Source organism: Papio anubis, chromosome 19 (assembly GCF_008728515.1).
Source record: "Papio anubis isolate 15944 chromosome 19, Panubis1.0, whole genome shotgun sequence".
In the NCBI taxonomy this organism is placed as follows: domain Eukaryota; kingdom Metazoa; phylum Chordata; class Mammalia; order Primates; family Cercopithecidae; genus Papio; species Papio anubis.
The window spans coordinates 41,008,444-41,028,468 of NC_044994.1; the positions used below are offsets into that span (position 1 = coordinate 41,008,444).

Genomic DNA, 20,025 nt, shown 5'->3' on the forward strand with positions numbered 1-20,025 from the left:
GCACCGGCCACTACGCCTGGCTAATTTTTGTATTTTCAGTAGAGATGGGGTTTCACCATGTTGGCCAGGCTGGTCTCAAACTCCCAACCACATGATCCACCCCCCGACCTCGTGATCCGCCCACCTCGGCCTCCCACAGTGCTGGGACTACAGGTGTGAGCCACCGCACCCAGCCCACTTTTTTAAAAAGTGTTATCATGAATAATATTTTTGATTGATAGGTCATAATTGTATACATTGTTGCAGTACGATGTGATGTTTTGATATATGGATACAATGTGGAGTGATTCAACCACACTCATTGACATATTCATCACCTCACAAGTGCTGCTTTGTATCACAGCCTTACCGCCATCTGATAGAGATGCTTATTGGTTTGTTTTCTGCATTTCCACTGCCCTGGAGCTGCATTTCCACCGCCCTGGAGCAGGGCCTGGTCTGTCTTGTTCTCTGCAGTGAACGGTGCTGCTCTGGTGCAGGCGCTCGGCAGATACTTGTGACTTTGTCTCTTTTGTTTTGGTAGATCTGTGCTGCTTTCAAAGTGCCACCTCAGCATATCTCTACAGTGTGATCAAGGAGCCCTGGCATCTGGAACAGGACTGTGTTGAGATCAGAGACCCAGTCTGTCGTCTGATTGATCTCTACTGACTTTGAGGTTATGGAAGTTGTAGGAAGGTTGTTCTTATGGTTTAGACAGCATGTAGTATGTTTTCATTCATTCCACATTCCACTCCATATTTGAGTACCTACTAAACATAGTTCAAGGATTTCTGTAGATGGAGTGTGCCAAAATGCTTCTCCATAAAAGCAGTGAATCACCTTTGCGTGAATTGAGTTAGATGTTGGTTACTGGGCTCCCTTGAGTTGTGGGTTAGAAGTTAACTGTGGCCTGACCTGGATCCCCGTGACCAGGTGATGCTCTCAGTTTGCCAGCAACAGAACCGTCTCTGCCTCCGACATTTCCTAAGCAGGACAGTAGCATGGGCCGTGGCATGCTAGGAAGATCACTCTGGCCAGTTGTATACAAGATAAGTTGCAGGGGAAGGAAGTGGGGACCAGGATGGCCATCAGGAAGCGGGACAATCCCCCATGAGGGAAGCAACAAAACCTCGCCTTTGAGTAAGGCCAGGGACCTGGAAAAGTGGGACTAAAGTGTCCTGGAGACGTTTTAGAGGAAAACTACCGGAACCTGGTACCTTCTTGGTTATGGATGGGAAGGAGAGAGCAAAATGACTGAGGTTTTGAGCTGGAGGTAACAGGGAGCTGCTTTGAGGCAAAGATGATAAAGCCATAATGTTATCCAGCAAGTGAAGTCCAATGAGTGTGGGACGGTTCGTGCAGATGGGTTAGATGTGGGGTCCTTGAGAGTCGGGATGATCGACATGGCAGGAGGGGATGGCACTGAGAGGAGCAGAAGCTTGACGATGACTATTTGGGGAGGAAAATTTTGGAGGAATGCCTGTTTTAGGAACTGAGAGGAAAAGCATTAGCCAGCAAAGGGGGCTGTGGAAGGAGTGGCCCATGGGGCTGGTGAGCTTCTTGGAAGCCATGCCCAGAGAGGGTTTCAAGCACGTGGCGTCAGCACAGCAGTGCTGCTGGGGGTTCGAGAGAGAGAGAGAGTGAATCAGAAAACTGAGACACAGCAAGCATTGGTGAGGCTGTAGAGAAACCAGAACCCTCATGCATTGCTAGTGAGAGCGTAAAATGGTGGGGCCATTGTGGAAAACAGTCTTACAGATACTCAAAAAGCTGAACATAGAGTTACCACATGACCCAGAAATTCTATTCCTATGTAATATCCAGGAGAATTGAAAACATGCATCCAGGTAAAGCCTGGTACGTGAAGGTTCATGGCAGGACTATTCCTAATGGCTAAAAGGTGGAAACAACCCAAATGTCCATTAACAGATGAATGGGTAAACAAATTGTGACATATCCTTACAATGCAATATTACTCAGCAACAAAAAGGAATAAGGTACTGGTATGTGCTACATGAATGAACCCTGAAAACCTTAAGTGAAAGAAGTCAATCACAAAAGGCCACATATTGTGTGATTCCATTTCTATAAAATGTCCAGCATGGGCAACTCCACAGAGACATAGAATCGGGGGGCGTTACCAGGCCCTGGAGTGAGGAGGAAGAGGGAATGGCTGCTAATGGGTATGAGTTTGTCTGGGGAGTGATGAAAATGTCCAGTACTTAAATAGTGGTGATGGTTGCACAATTCTGAGGATATCCTAAAAAGCACTGAACTATGTACTTTAAAATGGTGGATTTTGTGTTATGTGAATGATATCTCAATTTAAAAGAGACAGAGAGATTAAGAGAATGAGCCAGGCAGGTCAGGGGAAGCGTGGACTGTAGCGTGGCCGGACTGAGCGCTAAGCAGCCCAGCCATGGCCTTAGTTAGGAGACAGTTCCAGCCCCTGAGTAAGTCCACAGATTCGTGGTTTGGAAAGCCTACAGCGTGGGGCCAGTGGAGAAGAGGGCTTTGACTCCTGGACTTCCTCCTGTGGCCAGGGCCCGGGGGCGCCTGAGCCAGTGGCTCAACCTCCTCACCGTACAGGAGTTACCAATTATATGTCTCTAAGCTAATTTCATTTCCCTGAGGACTTCTGCTGACCAGTTGTTAACAGTGGATGATGCCAGTGCACTCACTGCTGCAGGCTTTCTCTTCAATGGCCTCTTGAATCTTGGTGTTCAGAACTGGCCCAGGGGCTCCACATCGCACCGTCACACTGACCTCCAGCTGCTCAAACCCTGTCAGAGAAATCACTGCCACCCGGCGCAACTGACTTTCTGCTCTCTGACTTTTGCGGGCTCTCACTCTAGCCTGAACCTTGGAGATGTTTGTTACAGGCTGTATCAGGGCTGGGGCTGCAGGTCAGCGGGGGCTGCAGGGAGCTACAGGGGCTAGTAGCCGGCATGTCTCCTTCAGTGGCGCTCTCTGCCCCTCTCTTCCACAGCTCTTGCAATCTCAGGATGTGAAGGAAGATGCTGTCCTTTGCTGCTCTATGGAGGTAAGCGGTGGGGCTTTGACATCCTCAACCTCAGAGCTGGTGCATCTCTCATGCCTTAACAGTTCTAGGGGCCCAAGTGTTGTTGGAGGCATTTACAACTCCAGGGGAAGGCAGGGGGATGGCTTCAGGAGTGGGCATGGACTTCTGCATCCAGAATTATCCACCCCAAGCCAGAGTGAACACTGATGGTGACAGCAGCTCACCCCTGACTGAAGGGAGAGAGAAGTGATTCCCTAGACAGAGGGGTGGCATTGCCTACTTCCCTGTCCCCCCAAGACCCCCTGTGCCCCAGCTCAGGCAGGCCACACACATGACTTAAGAAGCTCCTAATGACCTCTGCCCCCAAATATCTCCCTTTGCTTTGCTAATGCTTGGCAATCCAGTGCTGGCACAGCCCATCTGAAAGCACCCCTCTTAAGAGGTGCCACTCCTGTCCCTAAACTGTGACCCCTGCTCATGGAAACTTCCTCTGTGCTCTCCCTTCAGAGCCTGGCTTTGGCCCAGTCCCTGGGTAGATTTTGCCCTCTGCAGATGATCCAGAGTCACCCAGGCAGGAGAGGGGTTTCCAGACGAGGACCTGGGCCTGACAGCTGTCTTGAGCATACTCAGGTGGCTTCTGCCTGGCTGCAAAGGCCTCAACTGAGGAGTTCAGAGGCCAGAAGCACTGGGAGCTGGATGGCAGCCTTGGGTCTGTGGGACTCTGTTTGTTTGCTGGGCTCCAGCTGGGCACCCTACAAGGGGTTTGGGATTGGGGGGGGATTAAGGAGAAGGAGAAACCCTGGTCCTTGCCCTCAGGCAGCTTCCAGTCTGGTTAGGAATAGCTCTCACACAGAGAGTGGATAGAATAAGTGTAAGTACAGAGACATCCCTGAAAAGTCAGGGGAGAGAGGTCAGGGAGGGCTCAGGGTGTTAAGGGAGGCTTTGCGAAGAAGGCAGAGCTTAGAAAAATGGATGGGACAAGGCTGGGGACAGAGATGGGAACTGAGATTGTATAGAGAGGGCCTGGGGGGCACTGGCCAGGGGTGTGCTGCTCCAGGAAGAGGGGCTCCTTCTTCCCAGTGGGCTTTTCAAGATTATCTAGGGCTCTCATGAGGGCCTTCTTCACCAGTTTGTATTTCTGTCCCCCACTTCCTGTCACAAGCATGAGCAGAGGTCACTTCTGGGGGCTGGGAGGTGGGATCAGGATCAGGACAAAAGGAGAGAGAAACAGGAGGCATCACCCTTGCTCTCAAGTTCCAATGGACACATGTAATAATGACTAAGCTCATTTCCAGGGAGACGCCCTAGCAAGTGAAAATGATCACAGGGCCCCCTGATCACCAAGGGCACAGATCATGGAGCCATTTGAGGGTGCGGGTGTAGTCAGGGAAGGCTTCCTGGAAGAGGGAGGCTCTTGGGTAAAAGGGATAAGAGGCATGTTCCTGGTGACGGCTCTTTCAGCCCTGGGCAGTAGGCAATATCCTGATCTCTCTGGATCTTGCTGGCAGATTGGTTGGTAAATGTGGGATCTCACCCTTGGCTACTCTACCTTCCACTCTCCCTGTCCTTCTAGCCGTGGCACAGGGGCCTGGGCCTGTATGTCCCTGAGACAACCCAGCTATTTCCTATCCCTGACCCCAGCCCACCTAATCAGGGTGGCCAGTGGGCCATTGTGGGACCCGAGTCCATCCTAACCCCACGTCTCTGTCCACAGCTGCAGAGTACAGGCCGGCTGCTGGAGGAACAGCTGCCTGAGATGATGACAGAGCTCCTGGCCAGCGCGCGGGACAAGATGCTGTGCCCCTCTGAGTCCATGCTGACCCGGTCGCTGCTCCTAGAGGTCATCGAGCTCCACGCTAACAGCTGGAACCCTCTGACGCCCCCCATCACGCAGTACTACAACAGAACCATCCAGAAACTGACAGCCTGACAGCCAGGGGGCCTGGCGGGCGGCCCGCGGGCAGCTGGGGCCCTGGTGCACAGGGCCAGATGGACAGGCGGGAGGACAGGGGTGGCCCTGGCGGGAGAAAGAAATGGGGAGGAGGGCAGGCAGAGTCGGTGGCCAGTCTGGAGCCAGACGGGGAAGGGAGAAAATCCCTGAGAGGAGTGCCCCCGCACAAGCCCCCGGCCCGAGCATGCAAGCTCACACCAATAAGGGAAGCATGTTTCTTTTTCCTGGTGGCCCTGGTCCTCCCCTTCCTCACTCCCGCCTCTCCCCTCCCCATCAGACCCATCCCCCACAGAGCTTTGTGTGAGGGATCTCATCGCTGTGACTCCTCAGAGACCTTGGCAGCCTCGCACGCCGGGGCACCGCTTGGGTCAGAAAGGACCTCGGAAGGCTGAAAAAGTGGGTCGGAGACGGGCTCGCATTGTTCCCGCATGCTGTCAGGCGCAGTCGCCAACTGGCAGCAGGCGACGTGTAGCAGATGTCCGGGAGGACAAAGGCAGGCACGGTCCCCACCAGCCGCCCGTAATTGACGGCCTTTGTCAGCCATGGCAGAGCTGGCGCTCCACCTCCCATCTCCGAGTCCTCCTCACTGCAGCCCCCCAGCCTCAGGCCTAGGGGGTCAGGCGCAGGAGGGGAGATGGAGTTTGCAGTTCCACTTGCACTCTTTTGTTTATTGTGTTTTATTTTTCAAAAGTCGGTTGCTTTGAAGTCTCTTCGGTCAATGAAAATGCCCGCGATGTGATCACACAGTCAGCACTGTTGAGGAACCCCGGATTAGTGGGAGATCAAACCCAGCCCCCTCTAGAAGGATTCTAGCCACAGACAGCTTGCCAGTAGCCAATTAGGGTAATTGGAAACTTCTGCCCCTGCAGGGGTCCCCACTGGAATCCTGTGTTCCTCGCCACTGGCTTCTAGCGCCTGTTTTCTCAAAAGAGCTGATACTGTCACCACTGGGACCAAGTTAAACCTGGTCCTGGCCCCAGGGGCCTTGTGGCAAACAGGGCACAGAACGAGACTGGCAAATTAAAACCAAAATTCTAGATGGTGTCTCGCGCTCCACACACAGGTCTTACTGGGGAAAAGAACGGGAATGGGGGCTCCCCAGGACTCGACTTTAGCTAATGCGCTGTGTCCCTGCCCCAGCTCGGACCTAGAAGCCCAGCCCTCCCCCAGCTCTTGGGAAAGGGGTGAATTCACTGAGTCATGAGAGGGACAGTCAGGTGACCAGCGGGGTCGCCAGATGGAGCTTCCCAGCTGGGAAACAAGGCTGGGGTTTCTTGGCAGGCCCTCATCCTGGGGAGCAGGCCCTGTTATTGACTAGAGAGGAAGGTGTGGGGTGGAACAGGCATCCACATAGCTCCATCTCTGGGGGCTGGAGCACACACTTTGATGAGCCCCCCGGAAATGACGTCAGAGCCTAGCCACTTCCTTATTTGCTCTTTTATTGAGTCCGGGCAGGCCCTGGGTCACGTTGGAGGCCCCTCTTGGTCCACATTGGACTGGCCAGGAGGTGATAGGCAGGGGAGGTTCTCGTGACTGATTCTGAGTCTGATAGTGGTGAGTGGGGAGGGGCTTCCCCAGTTCTCTCCAACTTTCCCTGCAGCTGCAACCTGCCCTCTGGTCCCAGGTGTGGAGCCTGTGCCTGTCTCCAAAAATAGCCTGTTGGCGACAAGATGTGGGGGGCACAAGTTTACCTGAAACAGGTCGGTGGTCTTTCCCAAGAAGCCCACGCCACTTCTGGTCCCTGGCCCCTGAACCCTGCCTTCTTCCTCCCTCCACAGTTTCGTCCCAGACTTTCCTCAAGCTCCTCCTCACTGCCCTTCCTCCCCAGCCCAGCCTGGGGACACAGATGCGCATGGGTAGGAGGCCTTGAGGGAGGAGCTGGCTGATGTGGGGCTGCTCAGGGTGGGCCCCGGGGCGAGCTTGCTGTCGTGGCCAGGCAGCCTCCACCTGTGCTTCAGCGGCCCCTGCCTCCCCGAAGTGTGTGGGGTGTGTCTGCTAGGAGGAGGCAAGGCCCCCAAAGAGAGGAGAGACCTGGGAGTGGGAGCTCAGGTCAGGGAGCAGGCAGGGGAGTGGGGTCTCCTAGACCCTACGGTGAGCTCAGAGCAAGCTTCATGCAGGACGCTCGGAAACTGTGTGGACAGTATCAGCTCCCCCTTGGCTGTTAGGACCAGAGTGTGAAGAAGTGAAATATAAATATGTATACATATATAAATATATTTTTAATTACATGTCGTGTCACGGTGGCTCCCGATGTACTGTTTGCCTAGTTTATTCCACTGCTTGAAGCGCTTCCTAGCCAATCTGAACAACACTTTAAACTGTTTTTCTAAATGCAGGTTACTGCTCCTTTTTCAGACATGGAAGGAAAACGTTAAGTTTATTTTTTTTTTTAAGAAACAACAGTCAAGCCTAAAATTTGAGACCCTGAGGCAGCTTCCCAAGGGAGACTACTGAGACAGGAACTGTAGAACAGAAGTGGACGCCCCACAGACCCCTGGCCCCCTCCCCAAGCCCCGTCCCCTCTCTGCGGCATGAGGAAGGCCACATCCGAGTTAACCTCTGAATGTACGTGATGAGAGGCAGAGCTTGCGTTGCTTTCCCCTCGCCTGCGGTTCTTGGCGCATGGAAGAGGCGGTCCAGCCATCTGATGTTGATCCTGTCTCAGTCTCCCCACTGCCTGTCAGGATGAGTTAGTCATTGTTTTTCTCCGAGGCGGCCTCCTTGCCACAGCCCTGCTCCCCACGGCCTGGTGGCTTTGCCGAAGCTCTGGGACCGCAGTCCCAGCGAGGCTCCCGACCTCACCCAGACGAGGCCGGGAGCCCCGCCGCCCTCCCCGGGAGTGTGCACCCTCAGACCCCGTTCTGTCTGTTCGTCCTTCCTTGACCAGTCTGTAAACCTTCACTGTTTGGGGATCGTCCTGTCCATTCATGTAAATGTAAATGTTGGCCGAGTCGGTATTTATTCTGATTTTTATTTTATTCTATTTTATTTTCTCCGAGGGATGAGGGTGGGGGGTGTGGGAATTGTACCACGGATCAGGCCTGGGCAGCTGTAGGGGCGGGGGCCCAGACAGCCAGGCCGCCACCACAGCAGCCCCATGGGGTGCCCCAGACGCGGGCCTCCAAGAAGCCAAGTCCCAGTCTGTTTTCTGGCATCAGACGCCGCCCGTGTTCCTTGTCAGACAGACTCTCAAGCCTGCCCGGGGAGTCGTGTCCGTCAGCTGCAGGGCACTGTGTTGGGAAACTGTTGGCTGGGCCTTTGAGGACGCAGATCAGGAGAAAGACGACTTTCCTCTGTTCGGAACACTCGCATGGAAGGGCTGGCCGCCTCCCTGAGCCGGCTGGGAGCGGGCGACGGGACCTACCTCCCCGGAGCAGGGGCCTGGGGCTTCCCCCCAAAGCTGCCGCGGAACCCCGCTAACGCGACCACCCTCCCTCCGTCGGTGTGTCCTGCTTTCCAGCTGAACCCAAACTACAAGTGGGTTTAAAAAAATAAACACCACCAAAAACAAAATGCTCAGATTCTGTGCTCTTTGTGTGTTCAGCAAAAGAAACCTTTTCCCCAGGCTCATGTGCCTCAGCTGTACCAGCAGGGCCTCCAGGAGCTGGCCCAGGAGATGAGCTGAGGGGAAGATTCCCCACAGTGTAGCTGCTGTGGGGAGCAGGGGCAGGATCTGGGGCCTTAGCAAGAAGTTGGTCCAGGAGACCGTGGGTGAAGGAGACTTACGTCCCCCGAAACTGGGAACTCTGACCTATCCGAAGTGGTGCGATTAAGCCAGTCAAGGGTAAAATGGCTTTTGCACTAAAGGTTTGGTTTAACCGCCCCCCCTCCAAACCTACCCCTTCCCTGGAAATGTCACTGTGGCGTTTGGCAATGAGTCATTTCAAGAGGGCTGAGATTTGGGCCCAGTGGCTTCCAAAAATCAACAGCGAGTGGCTGTCCAGTCCCAGTTGGTCAAATGAGTCTTTCATCAAAGAGTTCCCAAAGGGCCCAGTGATTTCTTTTCCTGTGATGATATGTCTCTTGTTTTGCACAATCCTGCCCGTGGCAAGGCACTAGGGACACTGCTTCCTGGTAGCGCTCCCCTCTCCTTGGGGATTCTTTCTTGCTAGAACTTGCCGGTCCTTCAGATCCTTGCAGGAGTCAGACCAGAGCACCAACCCCCTTCATCCTTCCCTGGCCTGGCTACAGTGGCGGCCAGGGCCTCCCAGGAGCCGGGTGAAGGCATGTTGAGATTCGGGCATTGCCCTTCACTGAGTCACACACCCACCTTGACACTGACAGGGACAGCCAAAAGTCCACAGACTGCGTAGAGAGAGATAACGTCTTAATTAAACAATTGAGGTACGTGCCGGGCCAATTTTTTTTTTTTTTTTTTTTTTTTTTGAGATGGATTCTTGCTCTGTCACCCAACCTGGAGTGCAATGGCGTGATCTCAGCTCATTGCAACCTCTGCTTCCTAGGTTCAAGCAATTCTCCTGCCTCAGCCTCCTGAGTAGCTGGGATTGCAGGCACATACCACCAAGCCTGGCTAATTTTTTATATTTTAGTAGAGACAGGGTTTCACCATGTTGCCCAGGCTGGTCTTGAACTCCTGAGCTCAGGCAATCTGCCCGCCTCGGCCTCCGAAAGTGCTGGGATTACAGGCGTGAGCAACTGCTCCCAGCCCTAATTTTTGTATTTTTAGTAGAGACAAGTTTTCGTCATGTTGGCCAGGCTGGTCTCGAACTCCTGACCTCAAGTGATCCACCTGCCTCCGCCTCCCAGGGTGTCAGGATTACAGGCGTGAGCCACCGGGCCAGGCCCAAATTTATTTTTATAAAAATGCAAAGCAGTAGAAGCAGCCATTGGAGGTCAAGATGAAAGGTGGGGAGACAATGAGGAACAGGGAGACTTACCAAACACTGCAAAAGAGAAAGGAGATTTTCCTGGATGGTTTAGTCCTACTTCCAGAAGGCCCTAAGTTACTGAACACTATGAGACACAGCATCGGAATAATACATATTTCAATCCTGATTTCACCACCATCTTTCTGCTGGCAGGCATTCTCTTGTCGTTTTAGAGTGGTTTTACGTTTGTACTGGGATGCTCACAGCACAACTTACAAGGAAGGGCCTTCTAAGGACCAAGGCAAAGATAGCAGAAAAATAAAGGGTTGAGCAGTTGAAATGGCAAATAAGTGGTCCTGCCTTAGTGTTAACGGTCTCCCTCACTCCTCCAGTTCCGCAGCGGCTTCCTTACACGGTCTCAGCTGGTCCCGTGAAGTAGGCAGACGAGTGTTTTCCGTTCCCATTTTACAGGTGAGCCAAAGGCTGATCACCAGAAGAGCCAGGGCGAGGATGAGCCCAGAAAGTAAGCGGGTCCTTCAGACTCCTCATCCCTGCAGTGCCCCAGGGAGCCAGCCAGTCACCCCAGCCAGACAAAAGGAGCAGCCAGCTGCCCCCGGGACTCGGCCGGCTGGGGGCAGGCCACATGGGCTTCCCGCTTCATCAGTGGAAACCGGGACCACGATGAAATACCTCAGATCAGGAGATTTCGGTGGAGTGGGCAGAAGGAGCAATGGTGCAGGGTTTGGTGCTGTTCTCTAAAAGGACCCATTATCATATGTGCAGTGTATGTTGTTGGATCCCAGTTTCCCCCAGGCCAGTGAGGGGGACCCTGATAGTGGGACGTATCAAGCATCAAGGTCAATACCCAAATTGCCTGGGAACATTTTCAAACTACATACTGAAACAGGACACATATACACACCAATATTTTCAGAATTTGGGCCTTAGGGAGCCCCTCTTCTTACTGGTGCATGTGTGCTGTGTGTTGGATGGGTGCAAGAGAAAAGATGGTTGAGAGCCACCATCCACCACTCCTGGAACACAGTGCGATGATGGCCATGGAGGGCTGTCATAAGTAGTGCAGAATTATTGTCTGGGGACAGCAAGCCATGCTGCTGTGCTCTTCTGCAGTCTTGGGGTCTGCCATCTTGGCTGAAACAAGGCCAGCTGGCCCATCTGCAACATGGAGCAGGGGCTCTGGCAAGTTGCTTGAATGTGGAACAGAATCCACACCATGGACTCGGGCTGCATTCTCACTCCTATGGGCCTTAGGTACTTTTGCCTTCATAGGCCCCTTTTCCATTTAAAAAAAAAAAAAAAATGGAAATATTATGACTACATTGGTAACAGAGACAAATATATTATTTTTATTAAAACATTTTCTCTGACCTAGAAGTTCATTTTTTTACCTCTGATTTTAAAAGAAATTAAAACATTTTGTGGGCCCCTAAAAAACGTTTTGTGGGCTCCTGTCTTAGTCCATTCAGGCATCTGTAACAAAGTACCATAGACTGGGTGGCTTATAAACCACAGGCATTTATTTCTCAATGTCTAGAAGTTGGATGTCTCAAATCAGGGAGCCAGCATAGTCAGGGTCTGGTGAGGGCCTACTTCCCAGTGGCAGACTGCTAACTTACTGGATCTTCATGGCAGAAAGAAAGTAAGAGAGTTCACTGGGGTCTCTCTTATAAGGGCACTAACCCCATTGATAAGGGCTCCATCCCTCTGACCTCCTCACCTCCCAAAGGCGCCTCCTCATACCATCATATTGGGGATTAGGATTTCAACATATGCATTTAGGGGAACACAAAAACATTCTGTCCATAGCAGCACCCTTTGTGTATGCCTAACAGGTGTATTGGACCTACCTGAGTGTCATCTGAGCTGGGAGTCCCACCTTTCTCTGCTGCCCACCTGATCTCTGGGTGACTCAGGGCTGGGGAGGAGGAGTGGTTCAAAAGCAGTCTTCCAAGGAAGCAGTTGGCCCATGCTGGAAGCAGATGCAGTAGCTGCCTCTGCCCTGGACTGGCTGCCAGCCAGACAGCTCCGAGCGCCAGCCAGAGCAGCTGTGTTTGCCGCGCTAAGGAGGCTGGCCCCGGAGAGCCCGATTCATCACACAGCACTTTCTCCCCTCTGCAGCCCTTTCGCACACATTATCTGGTTATGGTCTCACCAGAGCCCTGTGAAGGAAGTAAATACAATACTTATATCCATTTCAAATATGGAGAAACTGAGGCGTACAGAGCCATCCCATAGGTTTGAATGGGGCTTTATAGTCTTTAAATATATGACTACGTCTGATCCTTACAATGGCCCTGCCAGGTGACATGTTTTTGACGACATTGTAAAGAAGGGAGACAGGCTTACAGAAGCAGAGTAACAATCCCATGTCATGGGACCTGTAGGCACAAAGACCAGGCCTTGAATTGCTGCCTTCTTAGTCCTAAGATGGGACTGGTGGGTGGGTGTGGGGACCAGGCTGAGGACCCAGGCCACTTTATGCCTGAGTCCCCTGATCCATGCCTGTGGAGTGCAGGTCTGTGCTTCCTGCCCAGTGTCCCATAATTCTAACTGGTTTCCATCTTCAGCCTCCCCATTTGCTGGGCATCCCCTGGTTCCCAGGCAGAGTCCTGAATCTCCTGCAACCCACGGGGGCATCCATTCCATGGGTGGGATCAGTTTCAGGTGACAGATGAAGTCTTACAATATGGCTAGGTCAGGTATGGTGGCTCAAGCCTGTAATCCCAGCACGTCATGAAGCTGAGGTGGGAGGATCACTTGAGCCCAGGAGTTTGAGACCAGCCTGAGCAACATGACAAGACCCCGTCTCTACAAAAAAAAAAAAAAAATCTCTCTCTATATATATGTATTTTTTAACTAGCTGGTCATGATGGCATGCACCTGTAGTCCCAGCTACTCAGGGGGCTGAGGCAGGAGAATGGCTCGAACCCAGGAAATCAAGGCTGCAGTGAGCTGTGATTGCACCACTGCACTCCAGCCTGGGTGACAGAGCAAGACCTGTCTCTAAAAAAGGAGGCAAGCACGGTGGCTCACGCCTGTAATCCCAACACTTTGGGAGGCCGAGGTGGGTGGATCACTTGAGGTCAGGAGTTTGAGACAAGCCTGGCCAACATGGTGAAACCCCATCTCTACAAAAATACAAAAAATTAGCTAGGCATGGTGGCACATACCTGTAATCCCATCTACTCGAGAGGCTGAGACAGGAGAATGGCTTGAACCCAGGAGGCAGAGGTTGCAGTGAGCCAAGATCGTGCCATTGCATTCCAGCCTGGGTGACAGAGTGAGACTTAATCTCAAATAATATAATAACAACAATAATAATAATAATAATAATAATATGGCCAAGATCCCACAGCTGACCCGAAGCAGAGATGGTTCAAGGGTGATGTTCTGTCTCCTAGTCTCATCACCTGTGCCCAGGTCTTTCAAGTGAACCCCCACTTGGGTCCCACCTTGTGCTGGGGGTGCTATAAGGAAATAAGCAAAGGAGACAATGCCTTAACCACCTCGGCATGGTCAGTCTCCTGGGAGCTGGAATTCCCAGACAACAGACAACTTCTCATAGGCCTAGCCCAACTCTGGGTGGGTCCTGGTGCAGGGTCCTGCCCGTGGCATCTGCTGTGCTACAGAGAGCCAACACCTGGCCCAGGACTTCCAATGGGAACCATTCAGGGCTTGACTAAGCCTCACTTTCCAGTCCCAGAGAGGAAGGACCACCATTTCCCTCCCTTCCCAGAACAAATCAGGTAAAACCCAAATACCCACCAAGGCCTAAAGAGGAAAACTTCCGGTGGGAACCGAGACTGGCTAGCAAGGTGAAAAGAGACTTATTCTGTAGCATTTCCCCCAAATAACAAAAGTTTGACTAAAGCAGGTGAGAAGCCAATTTTAAAAATACTTGTATGCACACACAGCCCCTTGCAATTCTACACACTCCAAAATCTTACTTTTTGCGGCTTAGAATGTTTCAGCACTCAGTGGAGAGTTCTGCAGCCAGCAGTCACACCTACAGAGTTTCAAATCCGTGTAAACGCTGTGTCAGCCCGAGTAACCACCAGTGTGATTCTGTGTCATTCGGGGCCAAATGTTGATGTTTCTTGGGTAAGTGAAAGATTGTGCAGAGAGCTTCTGGAAGACCATCCTTAGGAGCTGAACTGAAAGGAGGCCTCTCAGAGGGGCCACAGCCTCCTTCTCCCTGTGCTAGAGACAGGTCCCTAATAGCCATCTATGCTCAATGGGACTCAGTGTGTCTTGGGAGTCTGGAAGCCTCTTTCGGCCCCATTCCTGACACCATGCCACCTACATATCAGACACACAAAGCACCCGGCCCACTCCGTCACCTCCAGTTCCCAGAAATGTGCAGGGAGCTCAGGTCAGGGCTCTTGAATCTCCTGCTGACCCAGCAGAACATACAAGGACACAAAGGCACCTCAAAGGCAAACAAAATGGGTAGGAGGGAGGCTCATGTCCCAGCCACGTCATCAGTGCAGTCCTGTTCAGCCAGGGCCAGGCTCAGCTGGGTGTAGCTTAGAGGAAAAGGAGAAGTGCTGAGGCTGAGCAGATGGGGAGGGACAGTAACTCATGAGGTACGTCACCAGGTTGGAAAGGGGGCTCAGGGTCCGTGTCACCTAGCGACTGCCATGTCACTGTGTGACTAACAAGCCCCAGATCTCAGGAACTGCAACACAGAGGTTCACTGTACCTGCTCACAGGTCTGCACATAGGCTGGCTCTGATCCACACCATGGCCTCCCTTTCTGGTGAGAGGGGGCAGAGCTCAGCGTGCAGTGAGTCACGGCAGTTAGAAAGCGTGTGCCTTTGTCTACTGCCACCTCTTTCAGGAAGCTCTCCCTGACTGCTCCCTAGTCAGGGTTACAGATCACCCCTCCGGGCTCCCACAGCTGCCAGGGACGTTCTGCCACAGTCCTGCTCCCTGGGCATGGCCACTGGTGTGTAGACGGCAGATGCCTGCTGAGGATGAGCGTGACTTCGTCCCCTCTGTCTCCCCAGCACTGAGCCAGGACCTGGCCCCAGCAGGTGCCCCATAAGCATGTGGGGGATGAAGGGAGTGGTCCAGATACTAAGAGACTGAGGGGTCTGGGGAGGGAAGAGCCAGCTGTGCCTGCAGCCAGGTACTCGAAGTGGGGCACCCAGGGCCAGGAAGGAATAGGGAGTGGGACACAGGGTAGGGGCTTCCAGTGGGGAGGGCTGGGGTTCCTCAGGGGCCTGAGGTCTCACTGTCCAGAGAGGCCTGGAGGTGGGTGGGGAGTGCTCTGTGATCATGGATGCCAGAGTCTCGGCTAGTGCAGAGGGCACCTTTGTGCCAGTTAGGAGGTACTCTTCCTCCCTTCAGGCACCCAGCCCTGCCCCAGAACCCTGGGAGCTGCCTCGAACCCACAGCTGGGCACCCTTGTGTAGGACAACCCAATGAAAGGTGGAGTGGATCAGGTGGTGGAAGACAAATGGGGAAGGGAATGGAGGGGTGGAAGGGAAGAAGGAATGGAGAATTAGTGTGGTGCAATGTGGTGCACGGTGTGTGCGCTGTGTAGGCGTGAGGCAGCACTGAATGCACTTTGCAAGCCTCCCAGGCCTGGGTGGCCTCTGTGCAAGCAGAGCTGGGAGGCCAAGCCGGAGGGTTTCACGCCCTAGGGCCAGAGACACAGGGGTATCTCAGTGGCCGAAGCCTCGCCTGTCCCCGAGAAGGGGCTGACATGGGGTCTGCAATGGCAGAAAACGGGCTGAGGTCCCCAGTGGGCAGGCAGCGCAGCTCGCTTCTGCCTGCCAGAAGGCCCTTCTTCCAACCAACTCTGGCCTATCCCAGAGGAAAGTTCTGGACAGACTGAGCCGAGAAAATATTCCTGGAGGTGGAAGTGGGTCAGTGATGCCCTCAACTTCAGGAGCCTGATCGAGGCTCAGAAGAAGAGATCTGGGGCAGGCCACGGCCCACACAAGACGATGTTCGAAAACCTGTTTTACAGCAGTGGAGGCACGCTATCTAAGGGGAGTTGTAGCCTGCACCCCGCGCCCCGATGATCTCAGCAACGCCAAGTGCCCCTCAGCAATGGTGTGTTGAGGAACCTCCCCTTTATGGCGCAGGGTGTGGGTCAGAACACGACCCCACAAACTCCTCAGCCTCCTGGGTTCTACAGAGGCAATGGGGACCCCAGGGTCACCTCCTTCTGGCAATTGCACCTGCTGCCCCTCCCCGGAAGTTCCTCCATCGCTTTTCCCCAGTGGCCCCTCAAAATACTCCAGGATACCAGAATGTGGAAGGTGGCTTAAAGCCACCCTCTCATTTTACAAATGAGGACACTGAGACCCTTACAGGGAAGGGACTCGCCCAAGGTCACAGAGGTACAGCTAACACCATGGGCACACCTTGAACCAGGCACCCACCTACATGCCCTCATCTCCTCGTACCACACCCGAGGTGGGACCTTCTCCATCTTACACAGGGGAGGACTTGGCCTGGGATTGAGAGAGGCCAACATGGCCCAAGTCACAGCACTAGAAAGAGGGCAGGATTCTCACAGGGTTCCCTCTGCTGCCAAGGCCCTGCTGCTAACCTTGACGCTTATACTTGGTGTCCCCCACAGAGCAGATAACGTACACAGAGAGGTAGGAATAGGTTTAGGGAGGCCAGGCAGCTCACTCGGCCTCTTCGAATCTCGGTTCCTCTGCTAAAAATGGGAATACTGGCAGGCACAATCCTGTCTTGCTGGACTGTTTGGAGAAACGGTGCACGAGCTTTGAGTCCTCCACAAACGACAGCTCTCTTACCTCTTAACCACCAGACTCACCCGCCTTGCTGGCTCTGTCTGCCGCTGATTCTCTCGGGCAGTGGGTGTGCAGTAAAGCCTATCTGTTCTCCTGCCAGGACCCGCTGGGACTGGGGTCAGCAGGACCGGGGTTGGTGTGGGGTTTGGCTGAACTTCTAAGCACTTTTGAAGCCGAGACTTAGGGTGCTGGCCTCACCATCCTCAGTGAAGTACTAACAGGTAAACCAAAGAATCACCCACGTAACGCCCCACCAAGCACCCATCAGCCGACCTGGAACACCTGCTGGTTGCAAGACAGAGCTGAGCCCTGCCCTGGGAGATACAGAAGGAAGACACACCCACCCTACCCTCAAGCTGAGTGTTTCCACTCTAATTGAAGATTTAAGGCCAGTCGCTGCCCAGGTCAATGCCACAGTCCCTTCCTGTGTGCCCACTGCAAGGCAGCGAGGAACCTGGCAGGCGGCGGAGAGGGCGGCACGTAAAGAAAAGCCCACAATGAGGTGCTCTGCTGACCACACACAGCTGCACCTTCTGGTGATGGAGTCGTTAATTCCCGGGGAGGAGGCCGCCCAGCGAGGCAGTGGCCTGGAGACCCAGTCTCCTGGTGGGGAGCTGACCCAGCACATGAGGTGGGCCTTAGGGTGGGCTGCCAGTGTGCAAGCAAGTGCTGTCTGGGGTCAGGCAGCCCACGGTCAAAGTCAGAGGCTCCTTATCAGAAGAAGACAGGAAGAATTAAGGAAGACATCCTGCAGCACGCAGAATGGATTAAAGGGGAGAGGAACGGTGAGGAACAGCAGGAAAACCAGTTAATTGGCCAGGTGGGAGGCACCTCCATGGGGGAGGAAAACTAAAGACGGTTCTGCGGGCTCTGATGTTCAGCCAAGACCGGCTCTCTCCATCCCAGGCGCCCGGCGTGGTGCAGAATGAGGCATCACACATACCTTCATTTTCTGTAGCTGTGATCTACCTCTTTAAAGAGCAAAACTCTTTATTTTCATTTTTTGGTAGCAATCTTTCCACGGGGGATCCTCCACATCCCAAATTTCTCAGAAGGCAACGTGTGTTGACTTCCTTGGTGACTCAGGTCCTTCTGACAAGGCTAATGAGTAGACCAGACTGCAACATGGGGTTAGCCTCAGGATTGTCAAGGGAGACCCCGTCTGCCTTGCTTTTTAATTACTGGATCTGCATTTTACAATTGTTCTCCCTTCCCTGTCATCATAAAGTTCTTCTTACTACTATCAGTATACCTGTTGTGGCCTGAGAAACTAGACCACCAAACTTGTCCAAACTATTTGCCAAGTAAGAGAAAATAGGCCCTGAGTGCGAGCCTGAGGGGCATGTTTATACCAAAAACCATGAGCTTGGCTGCATGAATGGGGGTTTGAAGCCACCCGTTGATCTGCTCAGGAACCATCTTTGCCTGCTTTCTGATCCCCAGTGACTCAAAAGTATGGGACCCACCAGATAAGAAATGTTTTGCTGACCTAGAATTTAAGTTGTGATAGTCTCTGGGGTCCTCCTGAGGCCCCCTGGGGTTGGCTGGGGTTGGGGATGGGACGTATCCTAGTTTTCCAGGGAGGAAGTCTGAGCCTCAGAGGAATGGGCCACAATCAGACAGTGAGTCAGGGTGAGTCGCGCAGCCTCGAGGGCACACCACGCCTCCCAGCATCAGAGCTGGGCAGAAGGGAACCGGAGGCCCCTGGACCTGGGGAAAGGGCACTGGATTGAGGGTTGGCAGAGAATTCTAGCCCTGCTTCCACCCCAACCAGCTAGGTGCCCATGGAAGTGTTCTTTGGGCCTCAGTTTCCCCATCTGTAAAAGACGGATGGGTATGTTAGTTTTTAAGGTGTGTTCTCTGCAATTCTTTTTTTTTTTCTTTTTCTTTTTCTTTTTTGAGATGGAGTTTTGCTCTTGTTGCCCATGCTGGGGTGCAATGATGGTGAGGTCTCAGCTCCCTGCAACTTCTACCTCCCAGGTTCAAGCAATTCTCCTGCCTTAGCCTCCCAAGTAACTGGGATTACAAGCATATGCCACCACACTCAGGTAATTTTTGTATTTTCAGTAGAGATGGGGATTCACCATGTTGGCCAGGCTGGTCTCAAACTCTTGACCTCATGTGATCTGCCCGCCTCGGCCTCCCAAAGTGCTGGGATTATAGGTGTGAGCCACCATGCCCGGCCTTCTCTGTGGTTCTTGAGTTGTCTTTGTTAATTAGCAGGAGGGGAAGGAAGGGAGGGAGGGAGCAGAGGGAGACACAGATTTTAACAGTTGTTCTGCGTGAGCCCGTTTTGGCCCCCAGATTCCCTCCATCCCCTGGTCTCTTCTCCTTTGTGGCATTCGGTCTCCTCTAATCCAGTTTCTACCCAGGCTAGCCCACCCAGGAGAGCTTTGAAATGTCAATGGAGTCAACCACGATTCTACAGCCTTTGAGGAAAAGGTCTAATAATGACGACAGCCTACAGATGCAGAGCTCCTCCTGAGAGCACAGGGTCTTGCACCTCTTCATGTCCCTTGAGGTCCCATTCACAGGGACGGGCTGCAGGCCTGGGAGTGATTTGCCCGAGGGACTGGGCTAGGAGTCAAACCAACATTTGCGGACTCCAGAACTTCTGACTCTGGTTTTGTCTTTGGCACCTTCCGCCTGTGGCCACTTCTTCCCAGCTTCAGCTGCTTCCTTCTCTATCTGGCACTCAGGGCTCCCAGGTTGAAGGTCCTGATGCTTCAGCATGAGCCAAAGCATTCCCACCTGAGAGAGACCAGGAAGGAAGGACAAAATGAGGACCCATGGAGGACACCAGGCAGTGTGGTCCCTGCACCCACCCCACGAACTGGACAGGCTACTCAGCACTGTGACTCCTGCCTGCCTCCAGGTCCCTTTCCATTCCTGGTGACCCCAGGCAGAGCCCCCGCCACCAGTGTGCTCACCAAAGCCCCACGCAGTTGGCCAGAGCCTGAGCCCTCCTTTTCTGCAGCGACTCCACTGGGCTGGGACCCGAGCTTGGCCACTTTCCTGGGCTGTTGCTGTATCGATTATTTTGGCTCCCTTTTTGCTGGGGATATCAATTTAGTGGGTTCCTGGGATGGCTGTGTTTTAACCTCTCACCCTGGTCTAGACTCTGTCAGCTCTCGCTGTCCCTGGGCCAGGAGGAGATGGAGGGCCCCAGGTCTCGCGGGCAAGCTCTGGAGCCGGAGGATTTCCAGGAACAGAGGCTGGGATCGCCTGGCGGCTCCACAGCCCCGCCAACCTGCCTCCCTTCAAACCGGCCGGTGAATTATTAAAGATGCAATTTCCTTTCATCTTTCCAGTAAAATCGCTCCCTGTGCCATGATCCACTGCCTTCCTGTCACTGGCCAGGCAGGGACCTTGGCAGGACCCTCATCCACTCTATTCCCTCCCCATGCCTGAGCCCTCCTAGGAGTCTGAACAGCGCTGGCCCCTTCC

At 53.4% G+C, this 20,025-nt stretch overlaps 1 protein-coding gene across 7 annotated transcripts in view; it reads left to right on the plus strand.

Moving 5' to 3' along the window:
* Positions 1-8,465, plus strand: part of CTIF (cap binding complex dependent translation initiation factor) — a 333,464-nt gene extending 324,999 nt beyond the window's left edge. For all 7 annotated transcript variants that reach the window (XM_009192699.3, XM_021930113.2, XM_017951713.2 and 4 more), the window contains 2 exons: positions 2,969-3,022; positions 4,716-8,465. In XM_009192699.3, the coding sequence (XP_009190963.2) occupies positions 2,969-3,022; positions 4,716-4,931 (270 nt within the window). In that variant the 3' untranslated portion in view covers positions 4,932-8,465. The remainder of the gene's footprint in view (positions 1-2,968; positions 3,023-4,715) is intronic.
* The last annotated feature ends 11,560 nt before the right edge of the window (positions 8,466-20,025 follow it).